Source organism: Notamacropus eugenii, chromosome 6 (assembly GCF_028372415.1).
Source record: "Notamacropus eugenii isolate mMacEug1 chromosome 6, mMacEug1.pri_v2, whole genome shotgun sequence".
Classification (NCBI taxonomy): domain Eukaryota; kingdom Metazoa; phylum Chordata; class Mammalia; order Diprotodontia; family Macropodidae; genus Notamacropus; species Notamacropus eugenii.
In genome coordinates this window covers 153,130,914-153,150,268 of record NC_092877.1, presented here as the reverse complement: position 1 = coordinate 153,150,268, position 19,355 = coordinate 153,130,914, and the positions used below count along the sequence as shown (strand labels likewise).

Below are 19,355 nucleotides of genomic sequence, written 5' to 3'. Positions count from 1 at the left end.
ACAGCTTGGTAGAAAAGGATAGCGGTCGTATTCTAAGACCACCCAGCACTTCTCCTGCTGAGAAAATGGAGAACTTGGAAAGACTGGAAGATGCCTTGAAGATCATTAATGTCTGGCAGTACTGAGAACTTGGCATAGAAAGTGTGTGTGTTGGGGGTGGGGGGTGAGGACAACAAGTCTCCCCTTCATACTCTATCCCTGTCCCATAACCCCCACTCTGGCACAAATGTCTACTGATCCCATCCTAAGGCTTAGAAGAGAACATGTAAAAAGTAGGTAAGAATGTAATGAACCTGGACTCCTTCCTAAATTCAAACTGGGTTCATTTTATTTTAGGTTACATCACACTTTGTTATCTCAGTCATGTCTGGGAAGTGGTTGCTTCATACAGTTTCCTGGTCTCTTGTCATCTCCACAGGCCAACAACTAATGCTTGGCCAGGTTTTCAGGATAGTGTTGCTTCAGAGAGAAAAGGCTGGCTTTGACCAAAAGGGGTGTGGGGATGAGAGGGGTGGAGCAGGAACTTGTATGTAAAATCTGTGAATTTGTGGGAGGGTAGGCTGGGGCCCAGGAAAGTGAGACAGAGAGAGAGAGGGAGGTTTCCCCACCCTTCTGGTAAACCAGCCCCTTGATTGGTTCTTGGTCCTCTTAGTGCTTGCCTTGACAGACTGTGGTTAGCACCAGCCTTGGAGTTCATATAAAAGGGTAGGGAGAGAGTGAGGTGTTTTAACAGTTGCTTGCTCTGCAGACAAGGGACAGAAGGACAGAGCATTCCAGACACTATGCAGTTGTCCTGGCATCCCCGGAGGTTAGCTCTGTATTGTTCCACGTTACTCTTAATTTTTTCAACATGCCAAGCAGTAAGTGTGACTACACCATTACAATTATGATATAAACTTTTAAAAATGCAACTTTTGGAATTGAATCACAGGAAAAAAAGTGTGGTGACCAGCTAGTGACATTTCTGCTGCTTCCTTTCACAGTATGTTGCCACCAGAGACAACTGCTGCATTTTGGATGAGCGATTTGTAAGTAGTTGTGTGTCTCTTAGTTTGTATTTGACAGGAAGGGGACCTAGATAATAAGAAACCCAGGACATACGGCATAGGAAATTAACGGTTTGGAGCAACTGGGGCTTGTTTGTCACTGTCATTTGCATCCCTGGGGGACTTCGGTCAGAGCTCTTACCTTAGGGAGGAATTTGGAAACATGCTCTTTTGTGATTATCTTGCAGGGTAGCTATTGCCCAACCACTTGCGGGATTGCAGATTTCTTAAACAAATACCAAACCACTGTAGACCAGGACCTACGGCATATGGAAGATACCTTAAGGGATATTGATAATAAGACATCAGAATCCAAACTGCTGATCCAGAAAATTCAAGTTAACCAGAATTCTGATACAAAACCTCAAAGTAAGAACAAGCACAAAATGGCAAGAACTAGAAGAGAAAGTAACCTTTCTGCCCCCCTCCTTTGCCTTTTATTGACGTTTTCTTTGTGTTATCCTTTTCTGCAGAGGTGATCGATGATGTGACTCAGAAGTCAAGGAAGATGCTCGAGGAGATTATGAGATATGAAGCATTGGCTCTCACACATGAAAACAGTATTAAGTAAGGACTTTGGCTTATAGGTTGTTTATTGCAAATTCAACGTTACTTACTTCTGGGAGGGATCTTTTCTTTGTCTATTTTTTTCTTTCTTCAAAAGCTAAAACTGGCAATATGCTGAGCTATTTCAAATATACCATAGAGGAGAATTTCAAGGCCATAGAAATTTATTCTGTGTCAGTTTTGTTTTCCTTTTTCATATTAGTCTGTGGGCAATGGAAAGAGTACGGAACTTGGAGTCAGTAAGACCCAAATTCAAATCCTTACTCTGTGATTTTACTCATTTTATGGTGTTACATGAGTTATTTCATCTTGATACTCAAATTTCTCAGATAAAAGCAGGGCATTGAACTAACTGACCTCTAAAATCCTTTCAAGCTCTAGACTTAAGTTTCTATGGTCTTATGTTACTACCATAAAGGAAAGTTTTCCTTGATGTCTTCACTTCCCTTTGATCTCTACTGTCCAAATGTAATTTTTTCCTCTGGTATCATATCTCATGTTCAAGTTAATGAAATATTGAAATGATTTTTTTTAATGTTGACACTAAAGCCTTTTTTTTTTTTGACCCCTTGGAAGGGTCAAGAACATGGGAATGTTATATCACAGGAAATTTACTTTGATTGTTTTTCCATATTGTTTTTAAAATATCCTAGCCCTTTGGGAGAGATGGTACATGAATTAAAGAATGGACAAACGGACTTCTTAACTGTTTACTATGTGTCAAGCACTATGCTAAGCGTAAGAAACAAAAAGAGATAAGCAAGACATTCGCTGTTGCCAATGAGTTAATATTCTAATGGGAGATGCAACACATATAGGAGGCTTCAACTGTAGATTTAATGGAAGATTTGGTCCTAAAGATGTAGTAGCAAGTGAATATAATGAAACCCCAGAAGTCTTTAGGATTCATCTGTCCTTAGTGACAGAGTAGTGAATGTCAGGAAGACATTCCAAAGCAAAGTGCTAGACGTCTGCAGCCCCATTCCGTAAGAATTCAATAGCTCATCCTCTTATGAGGATAAGGCCCCAGATACATATGGTCTCTCTATGGTTAGAACTGAGCTCCCTCAAGTTGGACTCCAGCAGATACAAAAAGGAATAGAAATAGGAATGTTCCCTGTAGGTTCTTTGTATCTTGTAGGTACAAGAATGTTCTTGATTTTCTGGTCTCCTTTCTTGGGAGGTGGCATAGGACCATAGAAAGCTGGACTGAAGTCAGAAAACAGTTTTAAGTTCAGGATGGCATGTTCAGAGTTGTGTGATGTCAGGTGTTGTCCCCTCTCTAAGACTCAGTTTTCTATTCTGTAAAATGGAGATAATATTCATGCTTCCTTTTTCATATAGTGATTGTGAAAAAATGTTTTATAAACCTTAAAGTGTGACAGAAATGCAAGCTAATATCAAATTATTTGGCATGTGCTCATCTTATTCAACCCCAAAAGACCATCACATATCTAAGGCTGGCAGCCATCCTAGTGCTCATCCAATCTAATGTCCTTATTTTGCTGATGAAGAGCCTGAAGGGTTTGGTGACTTGCCCAGTATCACACAGATACTAAGTGGAAGAGCCAGAATTTGAACATAGACCTCTAACTCCAAACCCAGAATCCTTTCTTTTATAGTATTCAACATCTTAATTCATTGCCTATGCTGATGCCTACCTGCCACCCCTTATGTTCCATTTCTCCTCATGAGGAGTAAGATCAAAATGGGTCCCAAAGGGCAGAGAGAGTTCTTTCCTTCATACCACATGCCTACCCTCTAGGTGTGGATAATCAGATTGAAAGTGTATGCCAGCCTTCATGATATCTACTGTGTTTCTTTATTTTCTCCATGTAGATTAGGATGTTTACCCTCAACCCCAAGTATGTCATTATACAATTTTTACTAGAAGAGAAAAATAAACAATTCTATCTTGGATAATTCTTGGGAAACCAAGGTAACATTCATGAAAGAGACAATTATTAGAGTCAAACAAAACCTGCATTATTTTATTTTTTGTTGTTCTGTTTTCCTTTGTTTTGGTTTTGGTTTTGTTTGTAGGTATTTGCAAGACATCTTGCTTTCAAACAAAAAAAAGATTCTTCAGTTGAAAGAAAAGGCAGCTGAGCTTGAAGAAAAATGTCAGGAGCCTTGCAGAGACACAGTTCAAATACAAGACACCACTGGAAAGGGTGAGTAAGGTATTAGTTCAGGGATAAGCTTCCTAGATGCGGAGGCAGAATGCCAACCACAGATCACTCTATGGGTGAATGTTTGGAACCTAGCCAACTGGTGCTTGGTAATCCAGTGACACTGTCCTCCTTGTTCTTCCTCACTCAAGACACATCATCTCCCAACTCTCAGTTTTGTCACTGGTTGACCCCCCTACCTGGAATGTTCTTCCTTCTGGTCTTTGTCTATGAACTTCCCTGGCCTCCTTTAAGTTGCAGCTAAGTCCCATTTTCTACAAGCCTATCCTAGCTCTCTTCATCTTAGTGCCTTCCCTCTGAGACTCGCTCCAGTTTATCTTGTATATGTCTTGTGCATACATAGTTGTTTGCATGCTATCTTCTCTTCTAGACTGTGGGCTCCTTCCTTGCATCTCCAATGATCAGCACAAAGTAGATGCTTAATACGTGCTAGTCTACTGTTTTTACTGTTTAGGTGGCTCAAGGTTCAAAAAGAATGATATGCATATATCTTCCTTCAGGGAAACACTGGGCAATTTGCAGGAAAAGGGAGCCTGGCCTTAAGATGCTGAAGGCATTCTAAACTATGGTTGTAGGATTCTAAGGCTGAAAGGAATTTCAAGACTATCTAGTTTAACCTATAGTGGGATGAAAATTTCCTCTGCAACCATGTGGACAATCAGCTATTCAGCCTTTGCTTACAAACGTACAATGAGAGGGAACCAACTCAGTTTTGAGGCAGCCTGTTTTATGTTTGGAAAGTCCTAGTGATCAGGAGGTTTTTCCTTACATCTACTTCTCTGCAAATTCCACTATTACTCTGAGTTCTGCTCCTTGGGTCCAAGCAGAACAAGTCTAATCTACCTTCCAAATGATAGCCTTACAAATACTTAAAGCCAGATATCTTTCCCCAGACCCACCAAGTCTTCCTTTTCCCTATTAGACATTCCCAAGTCTTTTAGCCTATTCTCCAACAGCCTAATGTCAAACTCCCTTCCCATCCTGGCTATCCTCTGAATGAACTCCAGCTTGGTCAGAATGTGGCCACAGAATGAAGCAAGAGGAACTTCAGTGACTGATGCAATCTGATTTTCCAACAGATTGTCAAGACATTGCAAACAAGGGGGCCTCAGTAAGTGGCCTTTACTTTGTCAAGCCATTAAAATCTAAGACGCAGTTCTTAGTCTACTGTGAAATAGATTCATCAGGCAATGGATGGACTGTACTTCAGAAGGTATGTTTTTCTTCTCCTCTTCCTCCTGCTCCTCTTCACCATCATCATCATCATCATCATCATCACTATTTCTGTTTTCTTTGAAGCCAATTTTAACCTTCAATCTCTACATTCCTCTTAGTATCATGCCATCTTAAAATATAGGACTAGAAAAATAACTTAGAAAGGTTCAGGTTGCTACAAGAGTTTAGAGTTTTCCAGAGCGTTCAGTAATGACCCTCATGTGCCAATACCATCAACTACTTTTACCAATCTAGTGTAGTGGCAGTTAGAGCCAGGAGATTTGTATTCAAATCCTAGTCTGCTATTTATTATCTGCCTGGCCTTGGTCAAGTCACGTTATCTCTTTTGGCCTCAGCTTCCCAAGCTGTAAATTAAGATCAGAACTAGAACTAATGTAGGATGACTGGGGTTTTGCTTTGGGGCAATGAAATTTAGAGGGTACCAAAAAAGTTAACACATGCAGTCATTCTTCAGCAGAGACGTTTCTACAGTAATTAGCTCTCCTCACAACTAAATTTTCTTGCTTATATTATTCTCACAATGTGCATTACAAAATTGATCTAAGATTCATTCTATTCACCCTTGGTGAATTCCATAATGCTTCTTCTGGACCCTGACATGAATAGTTACAGCTCTGGACTAGACAGTCATTAAGATTCCTTCCACCCATAAATCCTGTATTGTACTTCCTGCTACAACTATTCTATCAAAGAAATGAGAGCTGAAAACTTTGGTTGTTAGATGTTTTAGACAGAGCACAGAATGGATCCCCTTTGATAAAAACAAAAATCCACAGTCTAAGCCCTTACTCATAGCATCCAAATAATTTATCCATTTACCAATACCTTAAAGCAAAGCTGCAGCTGTATTAATTTGTTGGTCACTAATCATTTGCTTTTGCCTTTGCAAATCTTCTATTAGAGACTGGATGGGAGCCTGGACTTCAAGAAAAACTGGATTCAGTATAGGGAAGGATTTGGACATTTGTCTCCAAGTGGAAACACAGAGTTTTGGCTGGGAAATGAAAAGATTCACCTTCTAACCACCCAGACTACCATTCCATACGTATTAAGAATTGAATTGGAAGACTGGAGTGGCAAAACCAGGTACAGTTTAGAAGGGTTATCTTAAGACAAAGACTCCCTGGAATTGGTCTTTGTTAGTTGTTTGCCATAGAGTTTGCATGGCAAATCAGGAAGGTAAATGCAAAGTGGCACTCAGCTCTCCTCATAGTTATTTATGTAGTTCTTGGGCTATTTCATGGCTAGAGGATTGGTTTCAGCTAAAGAGCTTAGGGATCTAAGCCAATTCTTAACCAATTCAATTTCTTAAAAGTTCAATGCTCTGATTTCCACAAAATCACACCAGTGAGGTGCAACTTGAGAGACATCTTACAGCTTTGTATTTTCCTAATTCCTATAAAGGAGCAGTAATTGCTTCGATCAGTTCAAGTCATAGAACTTGAAAATACATCTTTTTGCACTGAGTTATCTTCTTAAACCATTTAAAATATTTATAAATTAATTAATTTCTAAATTAATATGTCAGTAGAATGATGAAATCAATTCTATGTCTATGTCACACTGGTCAGTTTCTACTAGCAGAAATATCACCACAGTAAAGCTTTTCATCTCACAAATTCCCATTCTTTAAACATTGCAGACCAACGAAGAAACTGAATGTTTACATAGTCTACCTGAGCATCTTCAACTGGAAACACACATTATCAAATTCTGTCCCTCCCTCACATTTCTTCCTGGAAGAGAATTCCTTTCCCTAGCCTGAAAATTCCATGCAGTGTTGTAAGCATGATTATCAGTACTTTTGTCAATGTCCCCAGTGTGTGCTTGGCTTTCAACTCCCAACAGGACTAGTTTGCAGATTGAGAATAATATATTATTATACTTATGCATTTGGCAAAGACAATACCTTTTTTGACTTCTGAAAGTCAAACTTCAAAAAATTTTTGACTTTTTTGACTTTTAAAATACACATTTCTAGGAAAACAATTTAACTTCTTCAAGGGCTATTATTATTCTCTCAAGTTTTCTAAGCTTAGAAACCAAGAAGTAATAATTAGGAAAATAGCCATGGTTCACTAGGGTTCTGTCTACGTAATGTCAAACATACAGACAACAGTGAAAAATTCAACCATTTTTTCCATTTCATCAAAATATCTGGACTTCTGGCATCAGCGTAGCACACAGCCTGGTACATAGTAGGTACTTAACAAATTATTGTAGAATTGAATTGAGTCTAGACCATATAGCTAGATGAATAATTTTCTTTTCAGGGGAAGGGTATCTCCTGGTTGCTATGTGATACCATAGACTCAGCATGAGTCTTGGCCATCTCTAAGCTGCCCCACATGTCTATGTTGCCAGAAACTGAAGTATAAATGAGTACTTCATCAGTAAATACTGTGACAACCTCTAGGAATAATGGTGATTATTTCCAAAAAAACGTCATTATGTACAAATGAAGCTTTTGGAAGAAGCTATGAGGCAGAGGTTACTGATGGGTCTGTTTCCTTTCCTATAGCACGGCTGACTACTCCGCATTCAAGGTGGGACCTGAAACCGACAAGTACCGGCTGACCTATGGCTACTTCCTTGGAGGAGATGCAGGAGATGCCTTTGATGGCTATGATTTTGGGGATGATCCGAGTGACAAGTTTTTCACCTCCCACCTTGGCATGCAGTTCAGTACCTGGGACAATGACAATGATAAGTTTGAGGGCAACTGCGCCGAACAGGATGGCTCTGGCTGGTGGATGAACAAATGTCATGCAGGGCACCTCAATGGTGTTTACTACCAAGGTATTGTCATCTCTTGTTTCCTGATTCATTATACAATTTTTATGCTAGGCAAAAAATACCAGTATGCATTTATCATGCATTGGGGGTCAGAAGGCCTAGGTTAAAATCTGCCTCTTTCTCTCTCTCTGTGAACCTAGTAAGATGATATAAAAACACTGAGCAAGTCACTTAGCATCTTTGATCCCAGATTCCTCATGCATAAAATAAGGGTGATAGGCTGGAAAATCTCTAAGTCTTTTGCAACTCTGAACCTATATATATATATATATCTATATATATATATCTATATATATCTATATATATCTATATATATCTATATATATAAATATAGAAATGAGTGAAAAAGAGTTAAGAGACAGATGGATGCTTTTATTATTTTATTTCTTTTTCAAGGAAACTTTTAATATTTCTTTTCAAGGTCAGCATTGGATAAAGCCTAACTAATACTTAGGCTTGGCGCTAACATAGAATATCCAACTGCTGCAAACTATCAGTTCAATGATTTGTCATGCATGGGCTATTTAATTTTCACCATCAAAGTTATTCTTTGTAGTTACTGCACTGTTTCTAAAAGTTAACTCCTCCTTTATTAAATATACATGTCACTTGAGTAATATAATCTGTGAGTGCTCATGAGCATATATATATGTAGATGTATGGATGTATGGACGTACATATATATATGTATATGTGTGTAGATAGATAAATATATATTTGTCTTATCACCTGCATGACTGTTAACAAATTACTGAGGCAATGGATTAAAGGATGCATTTTCTTAATAAAAGGGGGTCACAAAAGACCTAAAATATAAAGTACTGTTTGGAAATTTGGGCAATAGAGCAGAGGACCTGAAGTATAAAGAGGTATTGGGAGAGCAATGGGTCCCTGGATCAGGAGGTAGGAGAGCAAACGTGATATTGACAGTCAACTTTGTGTAGATTTTTGCTTCTCGAGGCCTCCTTCCTCAAGGTCCTTCAGTTCTATTCAGCCTTTCAACCATCAGAATATAGACTTCGACCTTCAGAGCATTACTCTAACTGATAGTCCACCTGAGGTCATGTCACAAAGAAAGGAAATTTGCCCCTGAATGCTGCCACATGTTGCTCTTGAGCAACTTACTATCCTTGGCTTCTTTATCTTGAAAATCTCAGTGTCATGTTGGCCATTAGACCAGGTTCCTTGCTTGATAGGATATTGACTTCTGCTTCTATCATGAAAGCTGTATGACAAAGGTCATTTCTGCGTACTATGATGATGACTTCTGATTCACCCTTGTACTGGGCACTAAAAAACTCCATTTTTAAAACATCTACAGCGAAGGCTGTTAGCAACACTCCAGTTCCATTTCCTGGAGTACACTATTGCTGGCTCAGTTAAGTATCCCCATTGGAGATAGGCAAATTATCCCCATTAAGTAAACTTGGGGAGGGAGGATTTGAGTCTTTCTGACTTGTCTTTAGAAAAATGACCCAAGTGTGTTAACTTCAAAATTGCTAAGTTCAATAAGGAAGAACCACTAGATGTGTTAAGGGTAATTTGAAATGCCACTAGACTCCAGGTGGATAATATATATGGGACAGAATGAATGAGAATGAATGGAAAACCACTTATTAGGTGCTTGCTATATATACATAGTAGATGATTTATAAATGATTGCTGAAGTGAAATGAGTCTAGACCAATTCAATCCCCTGTGCTAAGTAGGGATGCAAATTAAAAAACAAAAGATCCTCTACTACCAAAGAGCTCACATTTTGACACACATTGGAGGCTCCAGCTATAAGTCAGATCAGAAACTCAGGGGTCTTTAGGATACATTGGCAAAACAGATGGGAATGCATCTTCTTTGGTGTCATTTGGTGTCCTTGAAAAGACCATATCTGCTGCTGATGTTGAACCACTAGATAGTTGCCAAGGCTTTTAGGGGTTGGCAGACATTTTTTCTGAGTCTTCAGTAGCAATGGATGCTGAAGAGGCCAGGGTTACTGCCTTTGAAGAGATAGTTATTAGGTCTTGACTCCTCCAGAGTTGCTCCTCTGGATAGCTGCTCTCAGGTCTGGATGAACAGGACAATTGGTCTGGGGTAGGGGAGCTTCTATTTGTGGAGTGCTATGTAAGCTGTAAACTGTAGGACTGAAGGAGTAGAGCTGACAGAAACCTTAGAAATCATCTAGTCTAAATGGCTTAATTTATCAGTGAGGAAACAGAGAAATAAAGTCACTTCCTCAAAGTCATATAAGTGGTAAATGGTAAAGGCAGGATTCACATGTAGGTCCTTTACCAGTGGAAGTATCTATAGCTATCTAATATTATCATAACATATTTTTATGGTATACAATTTTATATTTTTTATTATTGTTATCAATGGTGAGAGAAACTAGGTGACACAGTAGATAGAGCGCTAAACCTGGAGTCAGGAACACCTGAATTAAAATCTGGCTCCAGATACCTACTAGCTGTATGACCTTGGGCAAGTCACATAACTTCTGTCTGCCTCAATTTTGTCATCTGTAAAATGGGAATAAAGATAAACATCTACCTCTCAAGATATTGTGAGGATAGCAAAAGATGGAATTTCTAAAGTGATTTGAAAACCCTAAAGAGCTTTTTAAATACTAGCTATTATCATTGCAATTATTTATATTATTTTAAAATTACTACTAAAATATGATTTAATATTATTACTGCAACTATCATTATTAGGTTTTGGCCCTATAATTTTAATGGTGTAGGGAACTCCATCTATCAATACAAGACATCAAATGTTTCAGAATTTTTAGAATGATGGAGTTTCCTGAGATACTTAAGACTTAAATCTAGCTCTACCTGAGTCTTCAGCTGATCCTGTGTATCACAGAACATCAATGTACCTCAGGCAGCTCCCCAGGACTTACCAAGACTGAAATTAGATGTAATCTCTATTGGTGGATGGGAATTTCCACACCAGGAGTCTCCCACATTGATGAACTCAGATACTTCATATATTTTTTCATCTATTTGCATATTAGCAACATAATAAGGCAACCATCTAAAATTGTTTTTTTTTTTTAAGAGGGGCTTTAAAATAAAAAAGAAGGGCTTTAAGAATATTTTCAAAAATCTTACATGTTGTACAGAAGCACTTGCTTTAATACATCAAAGTCATGCTGATACTGGTACAAAGTACAGTCTCTTAGTGAATGGTTTCATGAGCTGCTGTAGACACGTGTCATCATCTGGTGGCCAACATTTTAGTGAAGAACTTCTCTGCTAAGCTTGTCCAGATCCATACTGGGTCGATACTGGAAGCCTCGGAACAAATTTACCAGCACTTAGCATCTCTCTAGAACCCAGGGTCACTTTTATGCTACAATGAGGCAAAGCTTTAATAGAAGATATTATATATTATTTATAAATGGTAGAAAATAGCATATTCATACTTATGTTTCAAGGAGTTTCAGACTAATGAGATATATTTGTATAATTTATGCTTTAGGGGGCACTTACTCAAAATCATCAACTCCCAGTGGCTATGATAATGGCATTATCTGGGCTACTTGGAAGTCAAGATGGTACTCTATGAAGAAAACTACCATGAAGATTATTCCATTCAACAGACTTTCAATGGATGGCCAGCAACATCACTTGGGTGGATCCAAACAGGTAGGCTCAGATCATGTGTTAAAGTAGACTATTAAGAAATGATTGATCACTCTATATATTTCTTCTAAGCATTATCCTACTCATTCCATAAGACCCACATATTCCCTTTCCAATATTCTTTCCATCTATCACTTCCTACAGTTGTTGACCATTATTATCCTGCATGTATTCAGCCTAGGATGAAATTCACCACCTACTCTTTGGCTTTGTTAGACAAACACCTCATGAAGGAATATTTCATGCTTGCTGATTTTAAAAATAACATGTTGGTTTCTAGCATACATATATATTATATATCTTATACACACACATATATATATATTTGTGTACACATGTACATATAAAATATGTATAGTATATAGGGAATATATATGTGTGTGCATCTATACATACATACATATGTATATATATATATGTAAACTATGATTATACACTGAAGTTCAATCTGTTGCTCAAAAGTGATCAATTCTTAAGGCAAATTTCAGTATTGTTTGTCAGTCATATATTGTAGTGGTTTAAAAAATTTACAGGTAATATTTTTAAGCCTGTACACATTTGTTATATCTAACATCTAATTACTATCATATTTAAAGGAAAGAATTATAATTCTCTCTCTTTCTTTCCATTTTTGCCATAGGTTGGAGATGTTTAAAAGGATGTTACAATCATGGCCTACACTTTAAAGGACTTTTATCTGAACAGAGACGTATTGCTTTATCAGTGGGAGAATGGACTTGTTAGGCCACGCATACTTCGTTTCCACAGTATTGAGCTCCAGGATTGGAACTGTCACAAACAACTTTGTGCATGTAATAATTTATCTCTGTGCCATTTCAATTAAAAATTTAATATCTATGACCAAGTGCCCTATGCCACTACTTGATCCTTAACCAAAACCAAAGGTATCTCACATTTAAGGATATACATGGCACTCATACTGTAGGTTGGGCATTCATGAACACTTGGGGAAATTGTAGAAAAAGGAGAAGATACAACTTCTGACTTCAAGAGAGTGGACAACAAGCTGGGATACAAACCTGATGAAACCAAATACCAGTAATCAGAAGCGAGAGAAAATAGGAGACCCATTTAGCCATAAGCACAAGTCACAAAGACTTGGAGAACTAAACCATTTCAAGAAATGAGTGCCAAGGAAATATAGTGAATAGTGTTCCAAAAGCCTCAGTGCATTTTTGAGCTACTAAGGGTTTAAAATGCACTAGGACTTTTGGGACACTCATATTTACAATGTTGGGAACATTCATGTTATGCCTGAATTTCAGTATTTCATTCTACATTCTCTATTACTGTTGACTGTGAGATTGTAAGCTCTGTGAGAGCAAGGACAGTGCGTTTTATTTTTTTATATATCTAAAATGTGCTTCCCCCCAGCACAGTAGTCCTGCATGGGGCTTAATAAATATTTCTGGCATTGAATTCAATGGAAATGCCCTGGATTTTTCTTTTTGTGGCATTGGGCTCACACATTTATATGTTTATGTGCCTCTCCTTTCCATACAACAAAGCTGTGTGTTTGTAGATCTCTTGTATAGAGAACATACAGAGCAAAGAGGCTCAAGGAAGCTTCCTGGTACATTCTCTCTGCTTGGCACATAGTACATCTACCAACAGTTCTTTGAGATGCCATATCACAGTGGAGAGAGTTTGGGATAGCAGCCAGCTGCTTACCTACTTGCCTGGAAGAATCTAGGTGAATGTAGCAAAAGGGATGTCAGAAACTGACCAGTCCAGCTCTCCATCATTTAACTGCTGAGTAAACTAACACCCAAGGGTTGGGAAGTGACTTGCCCAAGATCATCCAGGTGATAGGCTAGCTTTCTCCAGAGTCAGTGCTCTTTTCTCTGTACCATCTTTCCCGCAACTGATGATATCAGGTATCAGTCACCTCTAGCATTAAAAAAAAAAAGAAAAAGAAAGAAATATATAGGCAGGAAACAAGATCAGGAATGTTTAGGGGGAAAACTGTGCTACCCGAGTTTTCTACTCTGTGGCTCAGCAGCAAAAGCACTTAATTTGGAGTCAAAAGATCTGAGTTTAAATTCTGTATTTTCTTGCTGGGTGACCCTGGGCAGATCATTGGACCTATCTGAGTCTTTGTTGCCTATCTATAAAATAAAAGGCTTAAAAGAGATGATTCTCAAGATCCTTTCTAGCCCTAAATCCTATTTTCTCATTGCCATGAACTTAACTACAAAACTCCTGTTTCTCTAGATTATATTAATCAACATATGCTGATACATATTAGTTTTAGGCAGAGGGAACAAAATTGCTTTCCTCCAACCAGCCAAAAGAACAAATTTAAATATAGTCCACCATTGATTTTCCATAATGCTGGAAGGGAGTAGTAATTCTAATAATTCAAGTAGCAGATAATCTAAAATCTATTTCACTTCCACTTTAAAAAATCAACTTGCTTTTCCCACTCTGCTTAAACCTTCACTCCTTTGTAAAGCTGCAAAGAATTCTGGAGCCTCCACCCACACAGTTGAACCTTGAAAAGACTCCAGCTACTCTTTAGGGTTAGGCTCAAAGTTCACAAATATTGAGCTGGTTTGTCTGATGTACATCACTGACCTTCAGGCAAAAATCTTCTTCTGGGAAGATACTAATTAAAGACAAACATGAGATCACATCAAGCTCTTGAATTCTTTCAAGTCATTGAGTTGAAAATGGGAGTATTGTGTCATCATCATCATTACAAAGATTGTTTCTAAGCTCATTGCCTGACTGGTTTACTCTTCTCCTAGGTAAAAATAGACCCTTGTGGTAGAGTAGTGGTAGGTGGAAAAACATTTAAGTGTTTTTGCTTAATGACTATATAGTTGGGGATAAGGGAGCATTAAAAATTTGCTGAAATTCTGAGACTAAAGTAGTGAAACTCCAATTTAGACATTAACCAAAGAGCTTAAATTGTGGTAATACCTTTCTGTTCTTTGATCAGGTAGAATTAATACACTAGATATGTTGAGTACTATTCCCTTTCTGTTGGTTGAAATTAATCAAACCCCCTCCACTCCTGTAGGATCATTTTCTCAATGGTTATTCAAACACACCATGTCCATTTCCAACTCCAAGACCTAAAAGGACCCAGGAGGTTGTTGTTGATCATATGTTTTTGCTTAAGATCATGGTGTACATCAAGAGAATCCTGTTAATTATTTGTGGACTCTGACCACTCACCAAAGAGCAGCTGGAGCCTCCCCAAGTTCCATCTATGTAGGTGGAGGCTCCGGAATTATTTTGGTGGAAGAAATATGGAGTCAGTAGAAGAGAAAAGGGGGGCAGTCAGTTGGTTGCAGCAGAAATTTGAGATGGTGAGACAGTGTGGTGTGTCAATTGAGTACTAGACTTAAAATTAGGAAGACATAGATTCAGATCCTGTGTCAGACACTTATCTGTATGACTGGACAAGTGACTTAAACTCTCTCAGTTTCTTCATTTGTAAAGTGTGGGGTTAAAACTTACTGAACTTTATCTATAGCCCTTTCCAGCTCTCTATTTGATCCTATAATTTAAAATAGCTATAAGAGAACTAGTGAAAAATTAAACCACGATCTTTACCCCTTTCACACAGTTATTTCCTCTCACTTTCAGCATTCTGACTGATTTCTAACACCTAAAAGTGAATGCTAAACTCTTTGGAAATTTTGAACTTCTGAACTGAACTGGTTGTAAAGAGATGAATGGGCCTATACGTATGACCTGTCTGTGATCAAGTCTGGCAGCACCCAAGCATCAGATTTTGCTACATTTTGGTGGAAACTTAATTATGGATCTCTCTTGATAAAGGGAGGAATGAATGAATAGATGGATGGATGGATGGATGGGTGGATGGATATAGATAGGTGGGTGAGAAGGTAGATGAATGGAGTATCATTTAATGTTTACTACATGCAAAGTGTTGAGGATACAGATAGAAAAATAAGATAGTCCCTGCTCTCAAGGAGTTCACATTTTAATTGGAAAGACAAAAGATATAAAAAATTTTAGTTGCAAGTTAGATGAAAAGGCCCCATGGTCCTTACGTTGTAGCAGCAAAACAGGTTTTAAAAAAACCACTTTTTTCAATGACATGTAGAAACAGTTTTTAAATTCATTCTTTAAAATTTTGAGTTCCAAATTCTCTCTCTCTCCCTCTCCCTCTCCTTCTCTCTCTCTCCTTCTCTCTCTCTCTCTCTCTCTCTCTCTCTCTCTCTCTCTCTCTCTCTCTCTTTCCTCTTTCCCCCCATAGGGAAGGCAAGCAATTTGATATAGTCTATACATGTGCAGTCATACAAAACATTTCCATATTACTTCAAGTTGTGAAAGGCAACAGACAAAAAACAGAAAAATAAAGAAAGTTTAGAAAAGTATGCTTTGACCTACATTCAGACTCCATCACTTCTTTCTCTGGAGGTGGATAACATTTTTCATCACAAGTCCTTTGGAATTGTCTTAGATCATTGTATTGCTGAGAATGACTAAGTCATTCACAGCTGATCACTGCATAATATTATTGTTACTATGTACAGTGTTCTTCTGGTTCTGCTCATTTCACTTTGCATCAGTTCATATATGTCTTTCCAGACTTTTCTGAAAACATCTTGCTCAGCATTTCTTATAGCACAATAGTAAGCAAAACAGATGTTAATGCTTCTTCTTTAATGCAATCTCCACTGGTTAATAGAACAGGAAAGCAAGGCAAGGCAAGGCAAGGCAAGGCAAGGCAAGGCAAGGCAAGGCAAGGCAAGGCAAGGCAAGGCAAGGCAAGGCAAGGCAAGGCAAGGAAAGGAAAGGAAAGGAAAGGAAAGGAAAGGAAAGGAAAGGAAAGGAAAGGAAAGGAAAGGAAAGGAAAGGAAAGGAAAGGAAAGGAAAGGAAAAGAAAGGCAAAGAAAGGCAAAGAAAGGTTTCCCACTGCATCCTGGGTCATCTCCAGTCATCCTTTTGAATACCTGGTCACTGGATTCAGATGGCTCTGGAGAAGAAGTGAGGCTGGTGACCTGCACAGTCCTCCCTCACTCAAAACAAAGTACAAGTCGTATCATCATTTCTCTGATGTCATGGTCTTCTTTGGCAATGAAGGACGAATACAACAACTGGTCAATAATATCAGTTTCTGATGTAGAACCAACCATTCTTCAGTAGCAAAGACTTTGGTGGTGCAGTGAATCAAGTGAGGAAGTTAAGAAAGTTAAAGTTAAGAAGACTTGTGTTTGAATTCTGCCTCAACCACTAACTAGCTGTATGATCCTGGGCTAGTGACTTAAATTCACTCAATCTAAGTTTCTTCATAAAATACCACCATTTCTCTACTGTCTTCTTTCTACCCTCCCTTCTTCCATTGTTGAGTTTCTCATAGAACTTCCATTTTGAAGAAAGGTCAAAATCTGATCAACCATCCAGACCACTCATCCTTCTCTCTGCAGATTTTTGCTACTGTTTCCCTCTGCCTCATTTTACCATTGATAAATCCCTAGAACTTTTATTCTGAGGAAGGAATCAGTCTAGCCATCCTTTCTTTTTGTGGACTTTACATATTGCCTTACATAAATGCCTCGCTCCACTCTACTTTGAAGTTCCCTTTTATGTGTTTTTTTCTTATATAATGCAAAGTTCTTTGAGGGAGGAAATTATATTTATTATTATTTTTTGCCTAAAATATAGAAAACAATAAATGCTTGTTGACTTGACTACCTCAAGGAGTTGTTATATGGATCAAAGGATATAATGTGCTCAAATTGTTTTATAACCCTTAAAATGCTGCATAAACATTAGCTATTATTACAATTATTATTAATAATAATAATAATAATAATAGATTCAGATGAAGAAAATAAGGTATTTGCAAATGAAGTCCAGGGTCCTAGTGCTAGTAAATATTAGACCCAGAACTTAACTGTGCTTTTTCTCAACTCAGGGATCATTGTACTACAATACAGGAATGACTAATAAACTTGAAAGTGAACATAGTGCTATAATAATACTAATAGTTATTTATACATCTCTAGTAGTATGCTCTAGTATTAAGCTCAGAAATTTTATTATAATAAAAGTTAGATATGAACAACAAATGATTTAGCCATCTGAGTTAACTTAGTATTTGGCATTAGCCTACATTATCTTGGATATTACTGACATGCCAATTGCTTCCTTTGTACATTCATTAGTCTTAGAGTGCACTGTAGACTTATAATTTATCTCTTTGCATCATTCAGATGATAAAAGAAAACCTGCCTGCCATACAGTTTAATGAATGAGAGTCAAGTCATAAAGCCTTCCCTCCTCATGGAACCAGTTTGGATTGTGTTGTTGTTTGGGTGGGAGGGGCTCCTTCAGTATGATCAATTTCATTTGCTGATGGAGACAGTGACTCCCATCATGCCTTCTCATTCTGTGCCATTCTTGTCCATGCTTTCTGCCCACATGACATGGTCAGGTTGAACCCTTCACAATGAACTGGAGAATCAACTCCAGAGTTAAAAACTCTGTTTTCCAAAAGGAAGGGAAGAGTTAGTGGCCTATTTCATACCAACTATTTATTTGCCCAGTCCAAATTACTTGATAATTCTTTCTCAACCTCAATTTTACTTCCTTTTGCTTACTCAGATTCAGACAGATTACTCACTGAACAGTGGTGCAGCTTAGATCAAAGTATTTTTACAAGGTCACAGACTTTCCAAAACTGCAGCAGGAGCACTTTTGTATTGACAAGGATTGTTGTGCTGAATCAGGACTTAAAAGCTGTAAAGCTACAGGACTATGCTCTTAAGTCAACAGCCACCATTGCTTGTTTATTGAGTTTCTTTGTTTATCTGGTTTTTTAACTCTTTCTGACCTCCATAAAAGTGATTGGGGGGGAGAATTCAATATAAATATTTTCCCCAATATGAAAGGGGTGCTTTCTTTACTGTCTGAATTAAAGGAAGGGATAAATTGAAAGTTTATAGGGCACTCTAAGAATAAAGGCTGTACAAAAGGGAAGCAGCTATCATGTCAATTCAGGTTCAAAGATCGCATACCAAGAATATCTAAGGTAGGCTGATGTCAAATACTAGGTTAACTCAGTTAACCAAATCATCTGTTAGCACATGTAGAAGAGACTTCTGTGTGATATAGAACGAATCGACTTTGACCAAAGACAAAATATTCCATTCAGTCCAATTCAGCCATCATTCATTAAACATATGAAATATTGGAGATAGAGAGACAGAGATAGAGATCGAGAAACAAAAACAAAACTAGTAATTGTCCTCAGGAACCATCTTTCACTTTTTTTCTTTTGCTTTTTTGCATCATCAGTGCCTAATATACTGCTGACAAAAGGCAGACACTTACTATGTATTTGTTGAATAAACAAATGAATGCAAGCATCAGTGAAAGCAATTTATATTCTATTTTATCCAGTGCTTCAAGAAACTGCAATTTTTTTTAGTGAGTGTTCCCTTCACTGACACAGATGACTATGACACTATGACAGTGTAGACTCCATTAGTTGTTATAGTTAAACAATTAATTAATCACTCTTGTGACCAAACTGGTTATGATCCTTCCCATAGTTACCTAGGCTAGCCAAGGAGACAAGAATTTATAATTGCTCACGGCTCCTAGATTACAAGACTTTTGAATAGATCCAACTTTGGTAGGGTTTACCAAGAGCATGTTTTCTGCTGCCACAGTTTTGAGAAGCCACAGTCACACCCACGCCATGATGAGACTGAAGTAAGACTTTAGTGAAAGTGGGTGAGGAATATCTCTATGTAGAAGATGCAGTGTTGCCTAATGGTTAGAGAGGTGACCATAAAGACAGGAAGACATCAGTTGAGGTCCCACCTCTGACACCCGCTAGGTAAGTCCTTCCACCTCTCAGTGTT

The 19,355-nt window shown here is 38.0% G+C and overlaps 1 protein-coding gene across 2 annotated transcripts; it reads left to right on the top strand.

Annotated features, from left to right (window-relative positions):
* Nucleotides 1-706: 706 nt before the first annotated feature.
* On the top strand, nucleotides 707-12,926 carry FGG (fibrinogen gamma chain). Of its 2 annotated transcripts, XM_072621313.1 has the most exons (10): nucleotides 709-860; nucleotides 984-1,028; nucleotides 1,235-1,415; nucleotides 1,520-1,613; nucleotides 3,657-3,787; nucleotides 4,885-5,018; nucleotides 5,943-6,127; nucleotides 7,563-7,840; nucleotides 11,318-11,484; nucleotides 12,122-12,926. In XM_072621313.1, the coding sequence occupies exons 1-10, from the start codon at nucleotides 783-785 to the stop codon at nucleotides 12,134-12,136; spliced, it is 1,308 nt and encodes a 435-aa protein (XP_072477414.1). In that variant the 5' UTR covers nucleotides 709-782; the 3' UTR covers nucleotides 12,137-12,926. The 2 variants fall into 2 exon arrangements, with proteins under 2 accessions (XP_072477413.1, XP_072477414.1); XM_072621312.1 differs by lacking the exon at nucleotides 12,122-12,926 and having other exon boundaries at nucleotides 707-860; nucleotides 11,318-11,526.
* The last annotated feature ends 6,429 nt before the right edge of the window (nucleotides 12,927-19,355 follow it).